This window comes from Mustela putorius, unplaced genomic scaffold (genome assembly GCF_011764305.1).
Source record: "Mustela putorius furo isolate JIRA1106 unplaced genomic scaffold, ASM1176430v1.1 tig00003834_pilon_pilon_pilon, whole genome shotgun sequence".
Taxonomy (NCBI): domain Eukaryota; kingdom Metazoa; phylum Chordata; class Mammalia; order Carnivora; family Mustelidae; genus Mustela; species Mustela putorius.
Window position 1 is genome coordinate 109,988,949 of NW_025421987.1, and position 26,416 is coordinate 110,015,364.

The 26,416-nt window shown below is 38.7% G+C and overlaps 4 protein-coding genes across 11 annotated transcripts in view; 2 read left to right on the forward strand and 2 right to left on the reverse strand.

Annotated features, from left to right (window-relative positions):
- Positions 1-1,407, reverse strand: part of NEK11 (NIMA related kinase 11) — a 242,372-nt gene extending 240,965 nt beyond the window's left edge. Inside the window, 2 exon segments of the mRNA XM_013061426.2 lie at positions 1,237-1,343; positions 1,345-1,407. Of these exon segments, the coding sequence (XP_012916880.2) occupies positions 1,237-1,343; positions 1,345-1,407 (170 nt within the window).
- The window catches only part of ATP2C1 (ATPase secretory pathway Ca2+ transporting 1), a 182,851-nt gene continuing 156,693 nt past the window's right edge, over positions 259-26,416 (reverse strand). For 5 of the 7 annotated variants that reach the window (XM_013061420.2, XM_045088919.1, XM_045088917.1 and 2 more), the window contains one exon: positions 13,861-14,420. In XM_013061420.2, the coding sequence (XP_012916874.1) occupies positions 14,325-14,420 (96 nt within the window). In that variant the 3' untranslated portion in view covers positions 13,861-14,324. Of the gene's footprint in view, positions 590-1,236; positions 1,508-13,860; positions 14,459-26,416 lie in introns of those variants that run through there. The other 2 variants (XR_006609236.1, XM_013061421.2) reach the window with 2 other exon arrangements.
- Positions 4,225-14,369, forward strand: ASTE1 (asteroid homolog 1). 2 transcript variants are annotated; one of them, XM_013061427.2, is made up of 6 exons: positions 4,229-4,426; positions 5,364-5,484; positions 5,633-6,942; positions 12,196-12,406; positions 13,503-13,562; positions 14,233-14,369. In XM_013061427.2, the coding sequence occupies exons 3-5, from the start codon at positions 5,638-5,640 to the stop codon at positions 13,550-13,552; spliced, it is 1,566 nt and encodes a 521-aa protein (XP_012916881.1). In that variant the 5' UTR covers positions 4,229-4,426; positions 5,364-5,484; positions 5,633-5,637; the 3' UTR covers positions 13,553-13,562; positions 14,233-14,369. The 2 variants fall into 2 exon arrangements, with proteins under 2 accessions (XP_044944857.1, XP_012916881.1); XM_045088922.1 differs by lacking the exons at positions 12,196-12,406; positions 13,503-13,562 and having other exon boundaries at positions 4,225-4,426; positions 14,233-14,333.
- Positions 14,479-16,687, forward strand: LOC123394454 (protein asteroid homolog 1-like). Its single transcript, XM_045088923.1, has 2 exons — positions 14,479-15,051; positions 16,184-16,687. The coding sequence occupies exons 1-2, from the start codon at positions 14,927-14,929 to the stop codon at positions 16,509-16,511; spliced, it is 453 nt and encodes a 150-aa protein (XP_044944858.1). The 5' UTR covers positions 14,479-14,926; the 3' UTR covers positions 16,512-16,687.

Genomic DNA, 26,416 nt, shown 5'->3' on the forward strand with positions numbered 1-26,416 from the left:
TTACTAGTTCTGGGTCAGATTTAGGTCTCACTCTCAATGTTTCCATAAAGGTACTCTAGTAATTTTCAGAAATTTATCATCCTGTTCTACATGGCTGGAATCATACCTATAGGATTTATGGAAAAGAATTCTTTTTGATAGGAGCCATGAAGCATGCTCTAAGGACACCAGAGAAGTGCTAGCGTCGTCACCATTCTTCATGTAGTAATTTATTGAAAACTACAAATTCTAGATAATTACTTCTTAAAATTCTAGACATAGAGACCACTTAAAAAGTTTATTTTGAAAATAAGATAGTAGCATCAACATTTACCTTTATCATTCCTATGTAATATTAAGAAGTAGAAAATGTTTATCACACTGATTTTAAGTCTAATGGGCAAAAGCTCAAAGAATTTAGAGTAATCTTAAAACTTCTGAAAAAAAAAAAAGAATAGATTATGGGATGGAAGTCTGTTCTTCTGGAGTTAAGGGCTGATGTCCTGGATCTTCCTTCTGCTTTCTCTTTTTCCTGTGTTTCTGATATACAAGTTTCTCATCTGAGCTTCAGTTCTAACTTTTCACTGTAGAAAATTCAAACAACTTCAAGCTAGAAAAGAAGATTCATCATTACCTGTAACAGACATACCATCCAACAGCACTGTGAGTTTTTCTCTACCATGAAAGTTTAAGGGTCTGAACAAAATCAAAGAAAAGGAAGTAGCAAGAGGGTCCTTAATATTATTAAGCTAATTTTAGATGAAGCCCGTGTTTGGTTTAAATGTCTAATTTGAGAGCTGTATGACTACAGATTTAGAAAAATTCCTTCATAAACCCTAATGCGATATTTCCCTTAGTACACCCTATTCACCTCAAGGGTGAATTACCATTTATTTGCATTTCATAACATTTCTAAAATTGCCATCATTATAAACAATTCTTACTTTCTCATTCAAGAAGTTCCAATCAAGTTAAGTGGAAGCAATGTTGTAATTGAGACTCTGGTATGCATAAAAATGATATTTTCACTTCATCTACCCCATTTCCCTATTCTAGGTCATTTAGGTAATTCACTCACCTGCTGAAATGCCTGTAAAAATCTTAGCTTAAGACACCATTCAAGAAGCTTTTCTATCACTTACTAAATTCTTAGAATCTTAAATGCAACGAGCAAATGGTACTCCATGCTCTTAATCAGCTAAGAGCTATGCATACAGGGCATCCAACTCAAAATTTGTATGAAGTATTTTTACTTACAATTCCTCTCCTTGTTTTGCTTTCTTGTCTGAAACCAGATACACAGTTCCAAAACTTCCACTACCAAGTTTTTGTTCAAGGACATATCTTCTTGCAATCAAGGTCTTTCGGATAAGTAGAAATGGCTATTGATCCATTCACACACTTAGCAGCCTCTTGGAATTTCAGCATTGCTCCAAACAAGAGAGAACTGGATTATTTGTTTATAGAAATTTAACATTCAAGTCTCCTAGAAGATGGCCAAATTCATCCAAGTAGTGATGGTCAATCCCTTAAAAGTGAAAAGGACCAGAGATCAGGTACAAAGAATGCTGAAGTATTCCTAACAATAAATGTAAGTTTTTGACATTAATACCTGCACCTTGAATAGTGGATTCAATGACATCACATTTAATGACTTGAGAGGAAAATGTTAAAAGGTAGCAATACTAGCAGATTCTAGTAGAAGACAGCCAAATATGGCAAAAGTGAGTTAGAATTAAACAATCTGTTTAAGATTTATACTCCCCACCTACTGCTTTAAAAAAAATCCAAATATAAGAACATTATAATTTCCTTAAATCATACATTTGCATCACTCTTTTTGTAATTCTTCCCACCTTATGTCTGTTTTGATTAACAAATAGTGAGTTAGGATTAAACTAGAAGTCAGCATAGAATTTTTTTTCCTGTAGACATTAAACCATGGTATTTGCATTTATTAGAATAGATGTGAAGAAGAATAAAGACTTCAGAATAAGTTTTTTTCCCATCCTAAACAAATTCTGGTCCAGTTTCTGAAGTTATAATATACACTGTGTATAAAGTAATCTCTCTGGATTGGAAACAAGAAGTATCACAAATGCAGTTCAAACCATAAATTGTATTTTAATGATAGCTAAATATAAATGTGTTATAGTTCCGTAAGGAACTATAAATGAACAGCAGGATTATGAAAAGTAGAGCTGTTTTATATGATTGTATGCCTAGTAAAATCACTTTTACTTCATCAAAATGTAAAATGTTTTGTTAGTTATCATGAAAAGTGGATTTTGTTTAAAAATCTAAAAAAAAACATGATTTTAAATTGAAGACTGTCTATGCCTTGGAGTCAAGTTTTCATTCCAAAGCTATAAGACAAAAACTTAGTATGTTTAATGATAAAACAAGATGCTATCTGTGTAGTTTGGGGTATATGATCAACAAACTTCACATGGTAGTGACAAATACAAAAATCTCTGGATTAGAACACAAACAGTAAATGTCCACTTACAGCATTTTTCTTCTTTAAATAATGCATTGATCGGTTAAGTTTTACTGGATGCCAGTGAGAAGTATTCTGGTAATGAGCTTTAAAAAAACAAAAAACAAAACAAAACAAAAAACAACTAAAAATAGGGGAGTTGTGCTGGTTCAATGGGTACAGCACACCACTCTTGATCTTGGGGTTGTGGGTTTGAGCCCCATGTTGGGTTTGGAGATTACTTAAAAATAAAATTAAAAAAAAAAAAAAAAAAGGAAGAAAGAAACCAGATCATCTGGTGGCTCAGTGCTCATACAACATTACTCTTGCGTCGAAACTTCAAAGCTGGAGCCCATACCCCAAAATCCCTGAATAAATAAAAAATTACGTCAGATTATCAAGATCACAGAAAACATTTGTGAAGTCTACTACTGCAAAAACAACTAAAGAGCAGGCCTCCAGATGTGTATTTTGTTTGCTTTCTGTGCTCCCATAAAAGTGCTACTTTATGGCCAAATTAAGGTGTTAAGAAAAATATATGGACTCACATGCTTCTCAACTGAAAAGAACCCTTCAGATCACCAGTAATTTTCCGTATTTTAGGGAAGTGTTTAGTGAAGAACAAAACAGTTCTGAGAATCCAATTTCCCAATGACTCCTATTTGTAAATGAGCTTTTAAACTCAGCCATGTCGCCTAAGCAGTCTGGCCAGACCCACAGAGTACTTCGGGACGAGGTTCCCAGACTCAGCCCTGCAATCCCATCGAATGGGCCATCGATCCCATTCATCTCTTCTGTGCAACCACAGAGCAACCCTAGTAGGTCCCCTGCCGTCTAGATTCCAGAACGTCCTAGCTTCCAGAACGTCTGTTCGGTTGTCAATGTTGCCTCGCCCTCACCTCCAGAAGGTTGTGAATGAAGTTGAGCGCCAGGAACACACCTTATCTTTTGTATCCTTGGCTCCTGTCATAGAGCAGGTGTTCAATAAATTTTCTTAAGGCAAACAAGAGTCCAACGGGCCGACCGCTGCCGAAGGCGGGGGGGGGGGCGGGGGGACGGGGGGAGTGGTGAGAAGAGGGAAGAGAAGATTTAGAAAGTTGGATGGAAACCGTGAGAAAGGTGAGAGATCATCTCCTGCAAACTGACCCTTTGAGGTAAAACTAGCCTGGCTGGGGCAAAAGGTCAGGGAGGGAGAGTATTTATCACAGGTTGAAGTCAGTAGTTCTCTTCCCTGGTAATAATAAACGAGAGGAAGCCGATTGGACACCAGATTCTGCTAAAGGAGAACGCTAACCTTAAAGGTCAAACGAACATTCCTTGCCTCAACTTTGTTTAAAAAAAAAATGACACTTTCGCCAAGCGGGTTAACGTTGTGGAGGCGGCGCCGGCAACACGATTCTCCGGGGACTGGAGCAGATCCCGGAGGTAAGAGCTGAGAGAAGTGAAGACTTTGCGGGTACGGAGGCCCACGGACGCGGACCCCAGCTGGGGCAGCCTGAAGCCATCACCTTCCCCGGCTTCGGGGAGCCCGGCACGCCCCGAGGAGCGCATACCTTTCGGAGTCGAGGGCGGAGAAGCGGCCTGCCAACAGTCCCACCCGTAATTGGGACGTAAGTTGGGCAAGTCTCACGTAGGTGCAGCCGCGCCGCAGAGCTCCAAGACCTCCCGGCACGGTTGTTGGGCGCCGTTGCCAGGGAGACGGCGTGGGGCATCCTGGGAAGCCGGAGCCTGGCTGCACGGGGCGGAAGTGTGCACCGACCCAAGTGGGCGGGGAAAGACGATCAGGCCTGATCCGCCTGGCTTTCCTACCCTGACAGCCGCCATTTCGGAGCTTAGTTCCCGGCCCGCCTTTAGGGACATCGCGCCTCCAGGCCCGGGAGAGCCTGGGCCCCCGGCGCAGCCTGGTATCACTGGCTTCGGGGAACCGAGTGACGTCATACGCGGAGACTTCCGGTTCCCGCTCTGAAGGTGGGACTCTCACGTGCGGGCGTTTCAAGCAGGGGCTCCTGCTGTCTTTTAATGGAAGGGCTGGTGCCCTGGGAGGAAGATGCAGGTGGGCTCCTCTTCTGGTCGGGGTAGCGAGCTGTGAGGGTTGTGGTAGCGTGATGTATAAAGGCCCGTGTTTGACGACAAACATCAGACCTTCAGTGAGCCTTTCTCCTATCCAGCACGCAAAGCTTTGCAAGACATAAATAACTGCTATGCCGGATGAAGTGCTGAGGGTAGGGCTAAAATTAGGGTGAATTGAGTGGCGCGCAAAATGCAAGAGGGTGCCCCAAAAGTCTGTAATCAAGGTAAATATATTTTAATGAAATATATTTAAAAACCAAAATTAATGCATTAGAAATCCATGGTTGACAAAATCTCGTGGTTTTAAATAAAGACAGTGCCATACGGAGCCATACTGGAGCATGAGGCGAAAGGAAAAGCTAGTAACACACATGCTGTGACTTCAGTTAGCCAGATAAGTAACGATTTTCCTGGTACTAAACCGGATAAGCAAAGACAAGAAGATAGAAAGAGCCTGTGGTGAGGGTGAAACTGGAGAGTTAAGTCCCCCTATGCTCATGAAGCAGTCATTTTCCTTACTCAAAACTATGCCAGTTAAGCTGGGCCCAACAACAAGCCAAGGCCTAAAAGAAATTCCTAGACTGTCAATAAAGAAAAACTGGTTGTGTATTATTGACCCTACATACTTTAGTTAACTGAAGCCAGGTGCTCTCTGATTTATTATGAGATTGAGGAGGGTATCATTTTTATAGTTTAGGACTTTTTATTTTGACCCTACACAAATAATCTGTGTTGTAGGACGGTGATTGTTACGTATCTCAGTATCAGAATCCACAGTAGTCTTTGTTAGTATGTCAGTAATGGGCTTTAACGGATTTTCTTTTAAAATCAACAGCCTCCATTCCTATCTAGAGATCAAACTCCATGAAACCATTGCATTTGTGCCTTATCATACATGGGGAAAGCAAAAGAAAATGAGAATGCACTCAGCTAGCTGGTGCTGCCTGAGCCTCTAGGTAAGAATTGAGATGCTAACCCCTAATATGTGCTGTTTAAAGAGCTGTTCATAACATTTGCTGTTGGTTTTTGGTGCTGGAAATGATGACTTGGTCCCCAGTAAACAGCTTCAATTGAAAATGTGTTCTATTGTTTTAAATTCTTCAGTCATCATGGGTATTCGAGGACTAATGAGTTTTGTGGAAGATCATAGTAATGAGTTCTTCACTGATTTGAAGTTGCGAGACACAAAAATTGTCATTGATGGCTATGCTCTCTTCCATCGGCTCTGCTTCAACTCAAACTTGGAACTTCGGTATGGAGGGGACTATGATTCTTTTGCAGATGTTGCACAAAAATTCTTTGAATCACTGTTTGCTTGTAATATCTGTCCCTATGTTGTATTAGATGGAGGATGTGACATTTCCGATAAAAAGCTTAAAACTTTAAAGGATCGAGCAAGAGAAAAGATCCAGATGGCTCATTCCCTTTCTGTTGGTGGGGGTGGGTATGTGTGTCCTTTACTCATCCGAGAAGTGTTCATACAGGTTTTGATCAAGCTACAGGTGTGTTTTGTCCAGTGCTTTTCAGAAGCAGATCGGGACATTATGACACTGGCTAATCATTGGAATTGCCCTGTGTTATCATCAGATAGTGACTTTTGCATCTTTGACCTAAAAACTGGGTTTTGCCCATTGAATAGCTTTCAGTGGAGAAATGTGAACACTATCAAAGGCACACAAGACTGCTATATCCCTGCCAAGTGCTTTTCCCTTGATGCACTCTGCCATCACTTCAGCAATATGAATAAAGCTCTACTACCTCTCTTTGCGGTGCTATGTGGAAATGATCATATTAATCTGCCCATCATAGAAACATTCTTAAGTAAAGTACATCTTCCTCTTGGAGCTACCAATTCTAAGGGGAGGAGACACCACCGAGTTTTGGGACTTCTGAATTGGTTATCTCATTTTGCCGACCCTATTGAAGCACTCGATAATGTTCTGAAATATCTCCCAAAAAAGGATCGTGAAAATGTTAAGGAAATTCTCTGCTGTTCCATGGAAGAATACCAGCAATCTCAGGTGAAGCTGCAGGACTTTTTCCAGCATGGTACTTATGCCTGCCCAGCCGCCCTGAATCTGGACTTACCAGAGTGGGTATTAGTGGCTTTGGCCAAAGGCCAGCTTTCTCCTTTCATCAGCGATGCTTTGGTGCTAAGAAGGACCATTCTTCACACACAGGTGGAAAATATGCAGCAACCAAATGCCCACAGAGTATCTCTGCCCATTCGGCAGATCATCTATGGGCTTCTTTTGAATGCCTCTCCACATCTGGAAAATATGTCCTGGAAGGCATTGCCTTCTCAGCCTCTAGCTTTCAGCGAAGTGGAAAGGATTAATAAAAATATCAAAACATCGATTGTTAATGCAGTAGCACTGCCCAAGGATCATGCGGACTTAAGCAAATTGACTGAGGTAAGTGTTTGTGATGCTAATCTAATTTTTGTTAAGTACTTTACTTAAAAAGTGCTTTCATGCATATTCTCTCAATATAACCAAATGACGTTGGTTGCTCTAGTCCCTCCATTTCATAGCAGACAAAACTAGGACTCAAAAGTAGGTTACTGTGTGATATGTCAGCCAGAGAGTTGCAGTGTTAGGACTCAAACCCAGGTCTTTTAGCCCCAGATCTGCCATTTCCATTCTACTTCGGTATTCTGTGTTATTCTGCAATTATTACTGCTATTCTGTTGATACTAGCTATTAATAAATTGGGGTCATGTGACTTTAGAAAACAAGGAAAAGGAAAAAATTCTGAGCTGCAAAAAGAAGTGAGCCTTGAAGGTACTGATCAAAGGCATGGTGAATATCTTAGATTGCATCAGATTTCAATTAAGATTAATACTGATGCTTGCTTGGGTCTAATTTTTCATTTTTGTCAATGAGGACCTTTTTTTTTTAGGTTTTAGGTTTATGGCATCATAATGATTAGTTTGATGTTGAAAATATGACTCTTAGCCTAACTCAGTGTTGTTTAAACCTGAGTAACACTCTGAGCAGTCCACTTTTCAAGATAAAAAATAATTTATGGATTCCAGTGTTTATTGTTTGTAATACTACATAAATATATTAAAAATTATAAATAGAGGGCCACCTAGGTGACTCAGTTAAGCATCTGACTCTTGATTTCAGCCCAGGTGTTGATCTCAGGGTCCTGAGATCGAGCCCCAAGAAGGGCTCTGCTCTGTGCATGGAGCCTGCCCCTCCCCCTCACACCTTTCCTTGGGCTCACTCTCTCAAAAAATTATAAATAAGTATGAAACTGCTTATGCTAACACAATTAAAGTTACAGTTAAGTGCAGATAAACTTAAAATGCCAATTGTAGTGGCAATGAGAGTTTTCTTAAATTCAACTAATGTTCAGATTCATGAGACTCTCATAGACCGTTCCTGGTACCAGTCTACTCAAGCCTATAGGACAGCAACCATAGCTTCCCAGCAGCTTTGAATTAGGCTTTCCTTTCCTGTGGGAGTTTTTCCAACAATCTACACCACTGGTTCCCCGGTGGGATGATTTGTCCTCCTACCTCCCACAGGGGACATTTGGCAATGTCTGGAGACACTTTGGATTATCACTACCTAGGTAGTTGGGGGAAGGAGGAGTGTTGCTACTGGCATCAGTGGGAAGGAGCCAAGCATGCTGCTAAACATCTTAAAATGCACCAGACAGGCCCTCCCAGGAACAAGGTATTATCCAGACTGAAATGTAGTAATGCCAATAGCTGGCCTACACTGTTGGCTAGACACTAAATTCTTTAGTCTCCGCATTTAGTGCCTGCTCAGGCACGGGGAAATGAGATCCACATCAGGTGGGTGTCAGTGCCTCCTTAGCAATGAGGAATGACTGTTCATGTGATGTGTTTCTTTAAGGGGTGCTGAAATGTTCTGGAATTAGTGATGTTTGCACAAGCGTATAAATATATTAAAATTGCTTTAGGATTTTTAGGGAGGTTTGGGGGATCAAGTAACAGGGTGAGGGTATTAAGGAGGGCACATGTGATGAGGACTGGTTGTTATATGTAACTAATGAATCATTGAACACTACATGAAAAACTAATGCTGTACTATACAGTGGCTAACTGAACATAATAAAAATAAAATTATAAATAAAAGTAAATAGAAGAGTGAATTTATAACATGTGAATTATATCTCAAAGAAAGAAAAGGTCTCATTGGCCTCCTTCCCCCTCCCTTTTTGTAACAATTCCATAAACATAGCTTCTGGGCCCCCTGCAAGGGCCATGCCTAATTATAGGTCACTATGCTCAAAGGAAGCCCCACGATATGATGTCCTCATCTGGGTTTACAGTTCAGCTATACAAATCTAGATGCAATTTTACAAGAGTCATTTTTACCACGCTAAGTAAAAACTAACTTTATCACATTTCCAGGGTTACAGAAGTAGAAAGTTGAGCATAAGTCAAATTCCAAACAGAAGGGATTTATTAAACTTTTCCCATATGAGCAAATTAGCAACATTCTAAATGATGATATTTTGCTAAAATTACATTTCTCCTCACAACATAAATGGTGCTGTGTTGGAGAGTTTTTAAAACTTTTTTTATGGCTTTATTGAGAAGTGCTGTACAGGGAAGTGCCCATATTTAAAGTGCACTTTGATGTATGTTTACATCTGTGAATCCATCTTGCAAACTAAAATAATGAATGTATGCCACAATCCTAAAAGTTTCCCCTTGCCACTTTGCAGTTCATCCCTCCCTGAGTGTGTACACACAGCAAAGTACACAAAGTACACAGATTGTACAGTCTGATGAATTTTTACCAATCCACCTACCCTGTAAAGAACGTTCATCAGCACCCCAGTAGCTTTGCCTAATGTCTGGTTTGAGCAGCCCCTCTTTTCCCACTCTGGTAATCACTATCCAGACCTGTAATAACATTGAAAAGCTTTAACTTTTTTTATCTTATAAAAATGGCATCATAGAATAGGAATTCTCTCATCTGGCTTCTTTTATTCACTTGATGTTTATGAGATTCACATCACTGTGGGAAGCTCTTGATCATTTATATCTCATTGCTGTGTGGGAATATACCACAATTGATTTTTCCATTTTGCAGTCGATGGGCATTTGGGTAGTTTGCAGTTTGGGCAATTATGAGTAGGGCTATGAGCATTCTGGTGCACATCATTTACTGAAAATAGGGACACTTTCTATTGCATATACCACTAGGAGTGGAATTGTTAGAAGATATGCATGTGTTTAGTTTACAAGATAGATTGTCAAATGGACTTGCAAGATGGTTTAACCAATTAATTCCCACCAGCAGCTTATGAGGGTTCCTCTTAATTCACACCTCTCCTGACACTTTGTGGTTTTTATCCTTTAAATTTTGGCTATTCTGATATTTGTATGGTGGCATCATTTTAGCCAATTTGGTGGATGTTAAATTTGCATTTCTCTGATGACTTATTTTTGAGCACCTTTTATGTGTCAGTTGGCCATTTGGGTATTGTTGTATAATTTTTTATTCAAAATCTTTTGCCCATTTTTCTTTCGGCTTTTTATTTCTATATATGTGTCCTATGTCAAGTAGCATGTAAACAGATTCTCAAATTCCTTTTGAATTTGGGTAGATTTTTTTCATTCTAATATGTTTTGATGAACAGAAGTTCTTAATATAGTCCAGCTTAAATTTATTATTTATGATTATCAATTCTGTGACCTACTTAGAAAAGTACTGCCTACTTCAAGGTCATGACTTCTTTTTTTTTTCCTTTCATATTTATATCTATGATCTGTCTGCAACTGATTTTTCTGTGTATGGTGTGACATAAGGATCAGGGCACATTTTCCCCCATATAAAAATCCAGTTGAGCCAATAAGTGTAGCATGCTGATTATCCTTCTTGCTAAGTGGAGCTGATTTAAGTGTTCTCTTCACTTACCTGTATTCAAAACAGGGTAAAAATTTAAGTTCACTTTCTGTATGGTGAGATCTTTTAGCTTTCCCTAGGCATAAACTCATCAGTTCTCTACTTCCCTCATTATTGCTAACTCTCATTAGCACATGATAATTCTAAATGGTATCAGGTTCAAATGTGATTCCAAAGACAAATGCACAATATGAATAGAAATTTTTTGACATTTATCTGCTTTGTGCCAGCTATTGTAACAGAAACTTTATAGTTACTTAATTCCCACAGTAACCACATAGTTTCCATTTTGGTTATGTTAGTTGCAGTGGATAGAGTTCCACTCAAGCTAAGCAATGGGAGGTTAATCATAAGATGAGATGGAAGTGGACTATTCTCTGGGATTAAGACAGTGCCAGGACCAGCCTCTCTCTGGGTCTCTGTTTCTTTGTGGGATTTTCTACGGGCTTGTGCTTTCGGACTTGTCACATGGGATAAAAGTTAACCAGATTTAAGGGCTGTGAGCAGAGCAGTTATAGGTCAGAAAAGAATTCATGTATTTCCTTAGCTTTACTTGGTGCATTTTCCTACCCGTTAAGATCATAGAGTTTTTGTTTGTTAATTGCTACTTCCCATAACAGTGATTACTGTAAAGCATTTTGCATATTTCTCATTTTAAGAAGTTTACCAGTATCAAAATCTTAAACCCGTTTATAAATTATATTTAATACTCTCTTGCATCAGTGATGAAACTATTTTGTCAATTATGATGTGTTATATTTCAAGGTTAACATGTCGATTCCCAGCTGTCAACACACTGATGACAAACTGGTTTTTAAAATGCTGAGCAATGTTTCATCCTTTCAGAAAGTTAAGAAAAATACTTTTCTGGCTGCACGTTGACACTAGGAATACAACGGTTTTTTTCTCTCTTAAAGTTTGATCATAAAGTTCTTCTGAAGGTGCCCTTTTAATAGTCCTAATGTCCTTATTTTAGAAGTGTGTGACCTAGAAGGTCCCTTACGGTTCTTAAGATTCATTAAGGTAAAGTTATTTCAAGAAGTCTGAAGTCCTCATAGCTGTTAACTCCCTTTTATTTGAAGGGCACTCTAACACATGGCATAGAAGTGAGTGTGGTGTGTTACTGCAAGCAGTAAGGTACTCCTCAATATTCCTGTCTCCCTTGACTATATGTCTCACCTAAAAGCAGCTACCCTGCAACAATCCCTGTGTGGAAAAACAAAAAGATAATAAAACATTCACCTGGGCAGGGACAGGAGACAGGACCCAAACAAACGGAAGCTTGTCTGATATACCACAAAGGGTACATAAAATCTAAGTTTGCCTTCTAAAGGTGATCGGTAATGGCACCATGAAGAAGGTGGGGACTGAATATTCACTGACAAGTAAGAATATGTCTAAGTATAGATCTTTGTTTCTCAAAGCAGAATAGTTAAAATGCAGATTCCTGGGTTCCTCTCAAATTTACTGAATCAAAATTTAGGGGGTGGGACCTGAAAACTGAATTTTTTAACAAGCTTCCTAAGTGATATATCCGCTGAAGATGTTCACCAGCCTACACAGAAGATGGGATGACATGAGTAAGGGCTGTGTAGTGAGGGTAGACAATATATCCATACAACCATATTTATTAAGCACCGGTGGCTGATTTCTTTCCTCAGGAAGATAAGAAACTGACAGAGCAATACATTTGCATTAAAGTGTTTTCATACTAGAAAAACAATAAAGACATTCCCCAAAGTAACTTGCAGGATGTTTGGTATGTATTTTCAGCTCTCCTTGGCCAAACGGCAGATACTTCTGTTTGACACCCTGAAGGTGAAACAGACCATCCTGGAACCAATTCCTTCTTCACTGAAGCTGCCCATTTCTGTCAGTTGCTACTGGTTGCAGCACACAGAGTCCAAGGCAAAACTGCATCACCTCCAGGCCTTACTGCTAGGGATGCTGATGGGGCCCTTACATGCCATAATAACCAGCCCTGGTAGGTATCTGGAAATTCCAGGAGTAAATATTTGCATGTTACTTGCATGTAATACAAGTTTAAACAAACGAAAAAATATTCTTGGATTATTTCCTCACATCAGTTATATCCAAAACTTAGAAATAGAGGCACTAAAATACCATTCATTCATTGGCAGATGTTTTTGAGCACTTGTGTGTGCCAGGCTCTGTGCTGCAGAGCTTGACAATGGCCCAGCAGTTAGGATGTGCTGATATTGCGGAATCCCACCTGCTCTGTGGCACCTAATGCTTTAATCTCTGAAGTCAGAATGTATAATGTGCCAGTTACATTGTCTTCTGTGTACCCTGGCCCTATCAATACAGCAGCAACATCACTAGAAACGGATTTAAAATAGTCTGGTGGTGAAATTTCTGAATACCTACAGTCCTAATAAACATTCATGCTTGTGCTGTTTTATTATTTCTTCTCCACTGTAAGTTTCAATTCGTGTGTTAGTGATGCTAGAAACAGTAACTTTTCTATTATAGAAATACACCTTAAGGTAGTTTCAACTGCATTTAAGTATCAGGTGAAATAAGTGAGAATGCATTGGAGCACTTCAATTCTGCAGTGGAATTACTCCCTTTAAAAGATTATGAATGCTGTAACACTTTATCTAAACATGTATAATCATTATCACACTCCAGAACAGTGCTAATATCTAATCTAATTGCCACTAGTCACATGTGGCTATTTAATTAAAACCAGCTTCTCCTTGACAACCAGGCACATTTCAAGTGCTCAGTAGCCACATATGGCTACAGGCTGAATTCGACAGCACAGATCCAGAACAGTTCATCGTTTGCTGAAAGTTCTGGTGGACAGTGCTACACTGGAGTTTACTTTTAAAAATAAGTTAAATGAGAATGAATCAGCCTAGATTCCAGGACTCCCAAGTGTGAGAGTTGTTGTCCGAAGAGACTGTTGTTCTAGTACAGCCAACTTAATGCAAAACAAGTTAAGGCCCACTGTTGGTTTTCTCTCATTTAAGAACATTCTCAGGGCACAAGCCTGTGAAGTTTTTACCTGAGTCCAGCAGAAGGGGCACGTCAAGGGTCTGTTTCTTTTCTTTTAGGAATTGTGGACCCTGCACCCAGGCAGGCTCAGTGCCTTGCTGCTCGCTAATTCGTAAAAGGTGGGCCTCCTTTTTATTATTTTCAAGTTGGTCCAGTGTCATTTTGCACTCCCCCACACAAGCAAACATGCAGAAGCTTACAGTTGAACACACATAGCACTCTTTCTTGCCTAGGGTTGTTGCTTCTTGCCTCTTATCCTCTGCTGTGTGACGTAGATGACTGACCATATTCTCCTTGAGTCATGCTTTTGTTTTCCTCCCACAAAGCAGAAGTTAGTGTGCTTTGAACACAGAGGCTGTGTTAAGTGCACTATAGCATAGAGGCCTCCATGGAAGGAAATTTAGTGAACAAGAACAGTGAAGAGAATGATGTTTAATAGTAATTTGTATTTTTCAGAGAGACAGATTTAGGGTTTGTAGAGTTCAGATGCAGAGGTGTTTAAGGTCAGGTAGTAAACCAGTGGAAGAGATGTTAAGGGAAAAAAAATAAATAATTTGGGGTTGAATAGTTAGGTTGTCATAAAAAAGGCATTTCAGTATAAATATTTCAATTTATACAGCAAGGCTTTTACATTGACGTTAAAATAGTAAAGAGCCAGAAGAGAAAAGCATTTTGGTTATTTAAACTAATTTTTTTTTCTTTATGGAATTCAAAGTTCTATATATAGAGAAAATTACAAGCTATACAGTGTTTTTGGAAATACTGCCCTTGGGTTGTTTCTTTGTCTAGATAAGGAAGAGCTGCGGGAGGTTGGTGCTAGGATGTTGTATGAAGAGTTCCAGAGAGTGAAGGAGCAGACACGGCCGGGCACGAGACTGGACTTAGACACAGCTCACATCTTCTGTCAGTGGCAGTGCTGTCTGCAGATGGGGATGTATCTCAATCAGCTGCTGTCCACTCCTCTCCCGGAACCAGACCTAACTCGGTAAGCACCACGGGAAACTAGTTCAGATGGCTGCACACAGAAGTAAACACTTTTATTTATACTTAAAGCACGTAAGTTAATGTTTAAAAAACTAATCTTAGTATAATTGGTCTTGGATCACCATTATAGCTAAAGAGCTGGAAAAAGGAGAAATATTAATTTTGTTCCATACTCCCCGAAAGTACCCATGATTAGATCAGAGCTTTAAAAACCGCCCCATAAAGTAAGAAAAGAGGCAGCTGTTCCTTCATTTCTCTCAGGTCTTTGTTCAAATATCACTTTATAGAAGCTTCTTATGATTACCATTCTGGAATATTATTCTCTACTTCCAGTCACTCTAGTCCTATTACTCTTTTGGACTTTTGTAAATTGCATTTCTTACTACTTGGCAAACTATTCACATATTCGTTCAAATTTAAGCCCCTGTGTGCTAGAGTGTAGTGAACAAAACAAATTTTTTAAAATCTCTGTTGTCATGGAGCTTTTAATTCTAGTGAGATGACTATTAGATGCTTCAGTGAACTTTATCTAGGGTTTTTGTTTTGCCGGGTAAGTATGAAGAAGGGAGAGGCAACCTGTATGCCAGGAAGTGATGATGTGTTTGACTATGGAGTTGAAACTGAGTAAGAAAAGAAAGGATAGCAGTAGGGTGTGGGCCACTGAAAAAGTGCTACATTCACTGGATTGGGACATCCTGGTGATTGTCCATCCAGGAGATCCCAGAGGGAGAGAGGAAGATAAAGGGGAGATTGTTAGCAAATGGAGCTGAGATTATAGACGTGCTTTGTCTCTCCCCACTTGAATGTAAGGTCTGTGAGGACACAGACTTAGCTATTTTATTAACTTTTGTACCCCAGGGCCTAACATGTAGTAAGTACTTAAATATTTGTCAAATAAATTGAGTGATACATGAATGGAGGCATATAAAATATGCTGGTATGACTTTAAATGTTTTAAGGTCTAAAGCTTCCTAAACAGTAAATAATGTTAATAGATTCCCTGGGCCTAATAGCTGAGCTACCCCTAGAACCTTCTACCAATAAGATTTATTGGACTTTGACTTGTGAATTCTTTATGCCTTTTCCTTAAATAATTTAGGTCATTCTTGACTGGATCCTCTCTAGCTACCATATATCCCTTTACAACAGAACAGAGAAAAACAGAACCAAACAGTTCTCCTCATGATTATTTCAGCAGGACTATTCTTGAATCTCAGCGTTACTAGAGTTTATTAAATGATGAACTTACGCAGATCAGTTGCTAAGGCACCAGTGAATCAACTCTGACATTAAGTTATATATTAAATTTGTGGCTTCCAGTTAATCCCATCTTGTATTTCTGAAGTAGGTGTTCAGTGCAAGTGAATCAGTGAACTTGCAAGTGCTGCCACTAAATTTTCTCATATTTCAACAGACTGCCTGTTTGGTTTATCAGACATTTTAAATTCCTTTTCTTTGAAGTGTTAAGAGGCCTGCTGAACTTTTGGCTAGTTGCAGACCCAGCAAGCATCTATCATTTGTTGGTAAAAAGTTTTTAAGTATCACTAGCCAAGTTTGTAATAACTCAGATCTTCCTTCAAGGAACACAGGTTTTTGTTTGTTTGTTTGTTTGTTTAAGTTATCTTAAAAATAATTTAAAGAAGCAAGAAGAGTTTTCAATGTTTAGCTGCATTTGTTGAAGCCATGTTAATGACCATTATCTCTGCACTGAACCTATGCTTTACCAACAACTCTGTTTTTCTCTCCCGTTGAACAGACTGTATAGTGGAAGCCTGGTGCATGGACTATGCCAAGAACTGCTAACATCAACTTCTGTGGAAAGTCTCCTGAGCATGTGCCCTGAGGCAAAGCAACTATACGAACATCTGTTCAATGCCATAAGGTCATATGCCCCTGCTGAATTATTCCTTCCAAAGGGTAAATCAAATTCAAAAAAAAGAAGGCAAAAGAAACGTGGTACCAGCTGGTCAAAGAACAGAGTGGGAACCACCTCAGACACTAGATGCTGTTATGAGGGAAGCAATCGTTTTGGGCTATTAATGGCGGAAAATTTGGAGGAACAAATTGAGGTCTCAGAGCTTTGAATAAACTCAGCCTGCAACCAGATGTATCATTGTTAAAATTTTTGTTACCTCCCTTAAAATGATTAACTGTTTTATTCAGAATCTGTTAGGGAATAAATTTTGTAAGAGGCAACCTTTGAATCCCAAGGTATTTTGTATTCTGCTTTTAATAAACACAACCTGATTTAAGAAACTTATGTATTTTCTTAAACACATTTGAAAGCATGTTTGTACTACTTATGTTCCATTTCAGGAAGTTAAATAATAAGTCTATAACCTTTCCACTGCAGCAATTCATCCAGCTAGGTTTCCAAAAATAACAGAATTCCTACTTCAGTTATTTCCTATAAGTGGAAGTGGGGTTATTATTTCAAAACATTTTTTTTTCTTTCAACTGCTTCCTCTTCATCGTTTATTCTGAAAGGTCTGAGGCCTTAGAAAAGTGAGGGTGCCAGACACAAAGTAAACACCTTTAAGTACTAGGAAAATGAGACCATGGCAGGCTTAGGAACAATTTACATGCTCCAGGTTTTAAAGGAGAAGTTGAAACTGTAATGTCTCCAGCAAATTAAGAAATAGCATCCTGAGCTCCTAGATCTAGAAGAGAAAGAGGAAACGCTATGAAGAAATTAAAAGATTAGTGATATATGCAGCAGTACCAGAATCTCAGGCCATTTGTTCTACTGCAGGTACTAACCCATTAATGGGATCTGAAATTAATGAGTCACAACAAGCATTTTTTTAAGTGGAGATCATCAGACATGCATATCATATATTCAATAGTTATGCAAAATGTACTTCTTACTGTGGATTGCAGTCAAAAGACTTTGAAAGGCACTGCTCTGGAACATTAACTAGAGGCTGCTAAAATTATAAATAACAATAGAATTGTGAAGGTGCTGGCCAGTTCCAAATAAAGAACTTGAAAGTAAGCAAGTGGAATGAATCCAATTGGGCAAGATCTAGAGATCTGGAGGTAGATTCCCAACCTTTATTTGCATTCATTCAAATGGTGTTCTTCATTTCTTCTGTACTCTTCTTACTGGTATATTCCCTCAGTGAGAACCCTAAACATGGTTTTAAGCTACCATTTTGAACAGGCCTATGTTTGGTTTCTAACATCTGGCCAACAAGTCTTTCCACCTTCCTAGTGAGAAGTATACTCTTAAAGGAGTAAGCCCAGCATCAGCCAGTGTTTCATATACACCTTCCAAGTGTTGACTGGCAAAAAGCACAATCCTACTTGTTCCTAAAGTTTTCAGCCCTAAAGACTGGTTTCTGTTTCAAATAAAAAGTTCTTAAAATTAGGTATTGTTTAATTTTAGGATGAGTGCATGTGGCTCTGTACTAGTTCTTTTTATGTTTCTGAAGAGATCGTTATTCATAGAAGAATCAAAAACACTCACATGCTCTATTTTTGATATGTGTTTTTCCAGAAAACAGTAGACCTAAAGGGGACTACAAGCACAAGCACATTCAGTCCACTGTTATATCAAAATTCTCTTTTTCTTTTTTTTTTTTTTTAAAGATTTTATTTATTTATTTGACAGAGCGAGATCACAGTAGGCAGAGAGAGAGAGAGGGAAGCAGGCTCCCTGCCGAGCAGAGAGCCCGATGCGGGACTCGATCCTAGGATCTCGAGATCATGACCTGAGCCGAAGGCAGCGGCCTAATCCACTGAGCCACCCAGGCGCCCAAAATTCTCTTTCTCTTAATTCCTACATTTGGGAGCCAATCTGGAAATTATACCAGTATGAATGTCCTATTTCTGGGCTTTATCATCAACACCGCTTTTACAAACCACCAACCTTACATGAAAAACCATTTCTGAATTATATCACTCATCTCTGTCATTAAAAGTTTTTCAAGCAAAGGAGCCCTCCTTCAGTAGACACTGAGATCAGGTTCCCTTCTCTAACCACTGCAATCAGGGCCATTCACTTGAAATGAATTTACTACCTTGCAGTGAAGCAGTTAAAATCTAATAATGTCCATTAACTCTTACTCTGATAATTAAGGAATTACTCCACCACATTATAGATCTTCTCCTAGATGTATAAATCAGAGATCATAAGCACTCCACAAGGTATCTGAGGGGTTTACCAAAGAAATACAACATAGTACCTGAACCTCCAAATCGTATAAGCTACTTGGGGGAGACAAAACACAACGAAATAATATTTTATGAAGCAATCTCTCAGCCACAAAATAGCAAGGAGCAGACTGAACGCTACAATAAAGTGACAGCAGTCACGAGGCTGAGGACAGGTTAAATCACAAGATTTGGCTTTAAGAGATAGCAATGTAATTCAGATGAGATATAGGGGAAATGGAAACACCTCTATAGAAGAAGAATGTTACACACTCCATATTCTATTTGGAAAATTTGTTTCCCGTTTTTAATCAAGCCTTTAGGTCTTGCTCTTTCTGATTCAATTCTAGCTAATGAAAGCCTACCTGAGGCTTTGCAAATGTAAGTCTTCAATTAGTTTCAAGTACCAAAGGGACTCTGGACAGTTGTTTTTTTTTTTAACAATAAATTGGGGCACCTGTGTGGCTCAGTGCATTAAGCATCAGGTCATGATCCCAGGGTCCTGGGGATGGAGTCCTGCATCAGGCTCTTCGCTCAAGCAGGGAGCCTGCTTCTCCCTCTGCTGCTCTCCCTGCTTGTGCTTGCTCTCATTCTCTCGACAAACAAATAAAATCTTAAAGAAAACAAAACAAACAAACAAAAAAAGATAAAGACCTTAATAGAAAGGTCTTAGAATTATCTTTTCTTCTTTTGTGTATAAATGAATTAATGATGATGCCTCAGTTACCCTATCTGTAAAACGGGAATTGAAATAGTTCAAATTGTTAAAGACAAAATGACATATACTTTTAAGTTACTTCACCCAGTGCCTGGCACTAGAAACATGTGAGAAATGCCAGCCATTATTGTGGCATCCACACAAGAAGACCAAGAGCAAAGCGAAGGATCTGAGAAAGAGTGAGAGGGGGTTGAGCAGAAAGATTAAAGCACCATGACACCAGCAGCTTCCAGAGCTAATGGCAGAAATTTTGCAGAGGCAAGGAGATCAACATTATCAAATATGGCTAATGGGAGGACAACTACCAGGCAACTACCAGGGTTATATCCTAGCCTTACCCCTAATCCTAAGGAGGCCAAAGCGAGTTTTTCCCCTTGGTGAGATTTCCAGAGTTCCCTGGTTAGCACTCTGTAGCACATGTTATTTAGCCAGCAGGCACTCCGTGAACCTAGAGCAGCACCGAGAAAGTGAGCAGAAACAATTTCACTTCTGTAAAAGGACAACTCTCCCGAGTACCTGACTCCAAACATCCTGACCTTTTATTTTTTAGTGAGGTGGATATAGGGTACTTGGTATATATCGCATTAAGGTCTTACATACATTGATGCACTTCAGTCAAGACAACTGAAAATGATTCTGCACCTGGTATCAATTTGAAATTAAATACTACTTATTTGGGGAAGATGTATTAAAAAGATGCCTCCCCACTTTCAGCAACAGCTTTCTGAACCATGTATGGTGAGCTGCTTTGCCATTTCTTTCCAGGTCTGAAATTCACTAAAACTCAAGTTCATCCAACTATAAAAATCCTAAGATGAGGACCTCATGCTGAGGAAGAATGTTTTTAAACATTCAAAAGCATGACTGCACCAGGCCATGTACCAGTCTGTTAAAATGGGAGAAACAGATGGATAAGGTAATACATGGAAAAAGCATTTCCAGCTTGTTTCACTGGATACAGTTTTCAGGGAGAAAAATCAAATTTCACACAAATGTGGCAATGCACATGCAATCACTTTTACTCAAACTAGTCTTGGTAACATCTGATGTATCTGGTTAATAGCAAAATCTTTCAATATTTATATATTTACGTATATAAGTATGTGTACATGTACACCCCTATACATACACATGTATACATATGTATTTTTAATTAATTTTCTCATTATGACTATGGAGACACTTGGGAGATTTCTGTGTACAATATAACTCATTGTCATCAGGATCAGGGAACACCTAGGAATGTTTTCGTTAAAAAAAAAAAGCTGATAAGAGTGTATCAACATTGGGTTTTTGATCGTTTATAAGACTGAACCATTTATGAAAAAATTATGCCATCATGTGAGCTAGCATACAAGATTAGGAAAACTTTTCTATGTTTTTTAATGTAATTGGTGCTTTTGGAGGATTAACTGAGGTGCTGTTTCTTCTTGAAAAACTGCCATGTGTCTATCTGAACATTACTCTCCTCATATTTTCCTGATTCATTTGTATTACACATTATGGGAGAATAAATAAAAGGATGTTGTCACGAAAAACAGAAAGTCTACTTTCCATTATCCCAATGCTTCCTAACATGGGTACACAACAACAAACTGTATTTCATGATGGGGGGAGCTATGTAGACTAATCCAGCTTTAAAAGAACTTTCTCTGAGCTGTCAGCTTTTTTTTGAGTAAATACTTATTATATCTGAAAAAATGGTGTTTGTAAATGTGCCATTGAGAACTGCTATAAATTATTGCTAAAATTGCTATGGTTATACAGCATTTTTATGCCTTTATAAAATACTGGCAGGAATTAGGATTCCTAATAGGATTTCCTATACAGTTGTCACTCATTTGCGTACTATGAGGTGTAGTTGGGAAGTTGGGGGATCTAGGGGTTCTGTTGTGGATATGTTAAGTTAGAAATACCTTTTAGGCACTTAAGTGAAAACATCTGTCTGAAGCCTAGGTTACTTCGGGTGTTGAGATTATAAAATGTTTTCCTCTTCCTCTATTTAAAAACCTCTCCAATAAGTACGCTGTACTATTTCATAATCAGAGAGGTAGTAGTTGATGCCTCTAGGAAGGATGGCATCAAGAGAGCAAGCTTGTCTTGTCACAAGAACTATGGAAACTAAGAGGTAAAAACAGTAGGTAGGGGGGCCTTTGTTGTTGAAATCTGACAATGGTAACATCAATAAGCCCAAGTTTCCAATCACAAAGTACTGTAGTCCCTCAAGCTTTATGATGTATAGAAACTGGTTTTTTTAAAAAAGATTTTATTTATTTGAAAGAGAGAGCAAGCAAGAACAAATGAGCACGAAGTGAGGGGCAGAGGAAGAGATAGAGAATCTCAAGCAGACTCTGCACTGAGCATGGAGCCTAACATGTGGCTCAACCTCATAACTATGAAATCACGACCTGGGCCAAAACCAAGAGCGGACGCTTAACCAACCGAGACACACGGGTACCTCGCGAACTGTTTCTTAAAAGACAAACTAAAGAAACTGACCCTCTTATAATAATAACCATAATCTATTTCATAAGTGATAAGTCTGATAGCCAAAGGTGGACCATCAGAGCAATCTACTAAGAAATAGTATCATAAATTTACCTTAGAAATATGATAAATACTATGCAAATGTATTTTGGTTTGGAACATTCTGTTCTGAGAAAATACAAGAGTACATTTTCCCCTAAGACTGTGTTGACAGGGTGTTTTGATTTCTACTATTACTAAACTTTGTTTTCCCTATATATTTATAATATAAATAAGCCTACTCAAATTAAACTTGCTTCTGTGTTTGTGTTAGGAAGAAACAACCAATAAGAGGGAAGGCCACACTTCTCGTGTGTCTTTAATGAGGAGCACAACTCAGATGGGACAACAGATCTGAACACTCTACCCATTCACTGTAAGAACAAGGAGCCTTGGTGATGAGCTGGGGCTGATAACAGCTGTTGATGTTGATGTTCTGAGAATAGACGAAGACTCTCTGACTTCCTTCCTAGTGGAGAATTAGAGGAGTCACTGACATTAAATGTGGTATCAAGTGCATCCATCCCAGGTAACAACCTGCTGGGAGATTGGAAGGTAGAGAAAAATGATGTCCCTTCCTTTCTAATCCACTGAATGCCATCCATTGGCCAATTTTCCTCTTTTTGAATTTCTATATGAGTGGGCAACCTTTATTCTGTAAACAGCCAGAAAGTAAATACTTTAGGTTAGTGAGCCATATGGTCTGTTGCAACTACTCATTTCTGTTGTAGCATGAAGCAGTGAAAAATACTACATATATTAATGTACATAACTGTTTTCCAATATAACTTTAGTTACAAATTCAGCAGCAGACTGATTTAGTTTATCAACACCAAAACTAAATCAAAATCCCATGTGGGTGACTTAGGGAAGTATTAAAATAAACTGTTTCACTTATTTGCAACACATCTAGCTCATTCATGGGCCATCCAGACCTGCTCCATATATAGAGTCATAAATTCTAATGCAATCCTATTAGATAACCATATTCATGTGAGAATATGCTCACATATTCATGTGAGAAACATGAAAACATATTCGTTTGTAACTCCTTAAAATTGTAAAAGTTTGTCATGTCTCTCCTATCAAGTGAACATTTTTTACAATCATCTATTTGGTTGGGGCCTGCTATAAATGGCTCCAAAGATAATATTTTAGAAGACTCACATAAGTTGTTTCATATTGTGCTTTTGCTGATGCAGATGTGATAAAAAGAGAGCACATGCTCAAGGTATTTCAGGATTTTCTTTATGACCATAAGATGGCACCAAACTCTTACTCCTCAACTAACAGGAACTTTAGCATACTTATCATAAGGAAGGCCTTACTAGAAAAATTTTTAATATAGTTGAGTGGATTAGTATTTTAAAAAGAGAGAAAGAGGGGTGCCTGGGTGGCTCAGTCATTAAGCGTCTGCCTTCGGCTCAGGTTATGATCCCAGGGTCCTGGGATCGAGCCCTGCATCAGGCTTCCTGCTCCCCGGGAAGCCTGCTTCTCCCTCTCCACTCCCCACTCCCCCTGCTTGTGTTCCCTCTTTCACTGTGTCTCTGCCAAGTAACAAAATCTTTAAAAAAGAGAGAGAGAGAGAGAGCTGTATTAGGAAACACATTTTGTTTAGAGTTCAAAATCTGGAAATACTCTGAACCCAAAATGGACCTCTAAGTTCATGCAGAACCATTTACCCAATCTGGCACAATGTGCTTTGTGAAGACTGTGAGATGTGAATTCTACTCAGAGGGTTACTAAGTAGAACAATGCAATTATTGCTGAAGAAATAATGGTGACGGGCAACCTTGATTTAGATATGAAAGCAGTTCTGCCAGGACTAACAGCCATGGGACGGGCATAGAAATGTGGGCCTTTGCCCAAAATATCTGTCAGTTTGTTTACATGTCAACAAAAGGGGAAAGGAATGGCAAAGTCAGGTGTGTACAGTGATCCGCCTGTACATGAAACACGGTCTACCCAGGGCAGCTGGACAAATGCAGGCAGTTATCATACTCATGAGGACATAGGAACAACAGCAGGTTTAGATTAGAAAAGAATTTATAAAGATCAAAACTAATGGCTCAAAGATTTTTCACTTTCATCTCCAAATTTCACCACTTAAACTTATTTTGAATAAAAGGAAAAGATTATACCAAATTTCTCTCTAGATTGATTAAGGTAGTGGCTTGGACTTAAGTTTCTGTTTTCTTTAAAAAAAAAAAAAAAAATCCCACAACTTTATGCCCAAACTTACAGATGGATTTATTCTTTAGAGTATGTATAAGAAACTGTCACACACACACACACACACACACACACACACACACACACACACACATCGTTATAGTAAAGGCCATGCTGGTTGGCTCTTCAGCTGGGTTTTGAAGAACAGGTAAAAATTCCAATTCTTAAAATTGAGGCAGAGGAAAAAGGTTTTCCAGATGAAGGAATACCATCCAAAAAGACTGATAAGTGGACTGTGTTAGAACACTGTGTGGGATACAAGGCTGGAAAGATACAAGAAAGAATTACAACTAAAATGGAAAAGAAAAACAAAACATTGTTTTCAATTCTCTTGCCATAAATTTCTCAGGGCAAGCATCTACGATTTTCCAGCCTTAATGCCATTCACTGAGTATGTTTTCATACACAGCAAAACTTCAATCTAAGCTATGCATTTCTTTGCTTATATTCTCTCACCCCTTAAGAGTATCTTATTGCAAACATCAAAAAGATGCATTCCCAATAATTCAGATCAGGGTCTTCCCATCAGTAATCTTAATAACAGGTTCATTCTGAAAGCTCTATAACAGAGGAAGCTGAAATATTCCTATCTTTTCCCCTTGCATTTTGAATTTGTTTACTGAATCTTACATTACTTTACTAAAAAAAAAACTACTTTCAAAAAAATTTTATTCTGTCAAAGCCAAGTTTACATTCATTTATTGCTTTATTTTTTAGCAAAAGAATATAGGTAATACCTGTAATAAGAAATTATTTTCCTACATTATTCTTTGTCAGCCATGACTTTAAATCATATTGAGCTAAAACCTCTTCTAACATGTCCACTGGGAAATCTCAAGGATACTACAAACTTCCATTCAAATTGACTTGTAGTCCCATTAAAGGCTGCTCAGCTTCGGTGATTCTCCAAACAGCTCTACTATCCAAGCCAGAAAGTCCAAAAAGCCAGGGAATTTCCACATGTTTCTTTCCCCCCATCTGGTCATGTCCATACCATCTCTTAGAAGACAGATAATAATATACCTTTATTCCCATACTGACTGCTACAGCTCAGTTTGTCCCTCTACCACTTAATCTTTTACAATTCTCTTCATCAGTCTCCCTGTTTTATCCTTACAATCCACCCTCCATGCTTCCATTAGTGTTATTTTAAGACAAAAATCCAAACTCATATCACACTCCTGAAATCTTCCAGTATGCCACCACTCAAATGTTTTTACCTTCACCACTCGGCTCCTATCTATCCAACCCCTAACATTATATACCTCTTGTCTTAACTGCCCCCAAACACCTTGTGGTTTTCACCTGTTCCTTTGAGCCCTCCATCAATTCCTCTGTAGAAGTTATTCTGCTGCTTCTAGGCTGGAGAGTCCTAATTTAAGGTTTGATTCAGATACTACTAGTTCTAGGAAATTTCTTTGACAACCTCCTCCTATGAAGTTGTTTCTCTCCGTTAGCTGTGATAATATCTGGGGCAGCATTTTCCACTGTGCCAAATGTATCTCATACTGGTCTCCAGGGTTAAGACGGAGAACTCCCCACAAAGGCAAGATACTATCTCTTAATTCTTTCGACAACTAAATCTAAACAATATATATAGTCTATTATATCTACATTAATATCAAGGACTGGTTATAGCCATTCTCCATTATCAACAACAACCAACTCTGAAAACCAAAACTGAAAATAAGGTTGTCTAACAAGAGTTAATGGTCAGGGTGCCTGGGTGGCTCAGGGGGTTAAAGCCTCTGCCTTCGGCTCAGGTCATGATCCCAGGGTCCTGGAATCGAGTCCCACATTGGACTCTATCCTCAGCAAGGAGCCTGCTTCCTTCCCCCGCTCTCTCTCTGCCTACTTGTAATCTCTGTCAAATAAATAAATAAAATCTTTAAAAAAAAAACTATAAAAAAGAGTTCATAGTCATACTAAATTCTGAGCTCAAGGAAGCTAATTATGGGGATAATCAGCTTATCCAGTGACATACCAGTTAGAATATTTACCCACACCACATTTCCGTATGCAAATCAGCTATTTGGACTGTAACTTAGTCTAACAAGGCATTTCAAAGATTTCCAAATGCCAATGTAAAGGGAAACGTCAGTAAAATGTGTGCTGAATTCATCTTAATGTATGTGTATTTTTAAAATAAATGTGCAAGACCACTACTAACTTTCATGAAATAGCTTGTTAACAGTTGCATGCCCTGCCAACCCTGTCCATGAGATCTTGAAGGACTAGGATCCTATCACATTTTTATTCTTAGCAAACTCTAGGCACTAAGTAAACGTTTACTGAAATGATAATTCATCCATCTAAGTTTTTGCTTGAGTCACACACAATGCACATGAACTGCCAAAG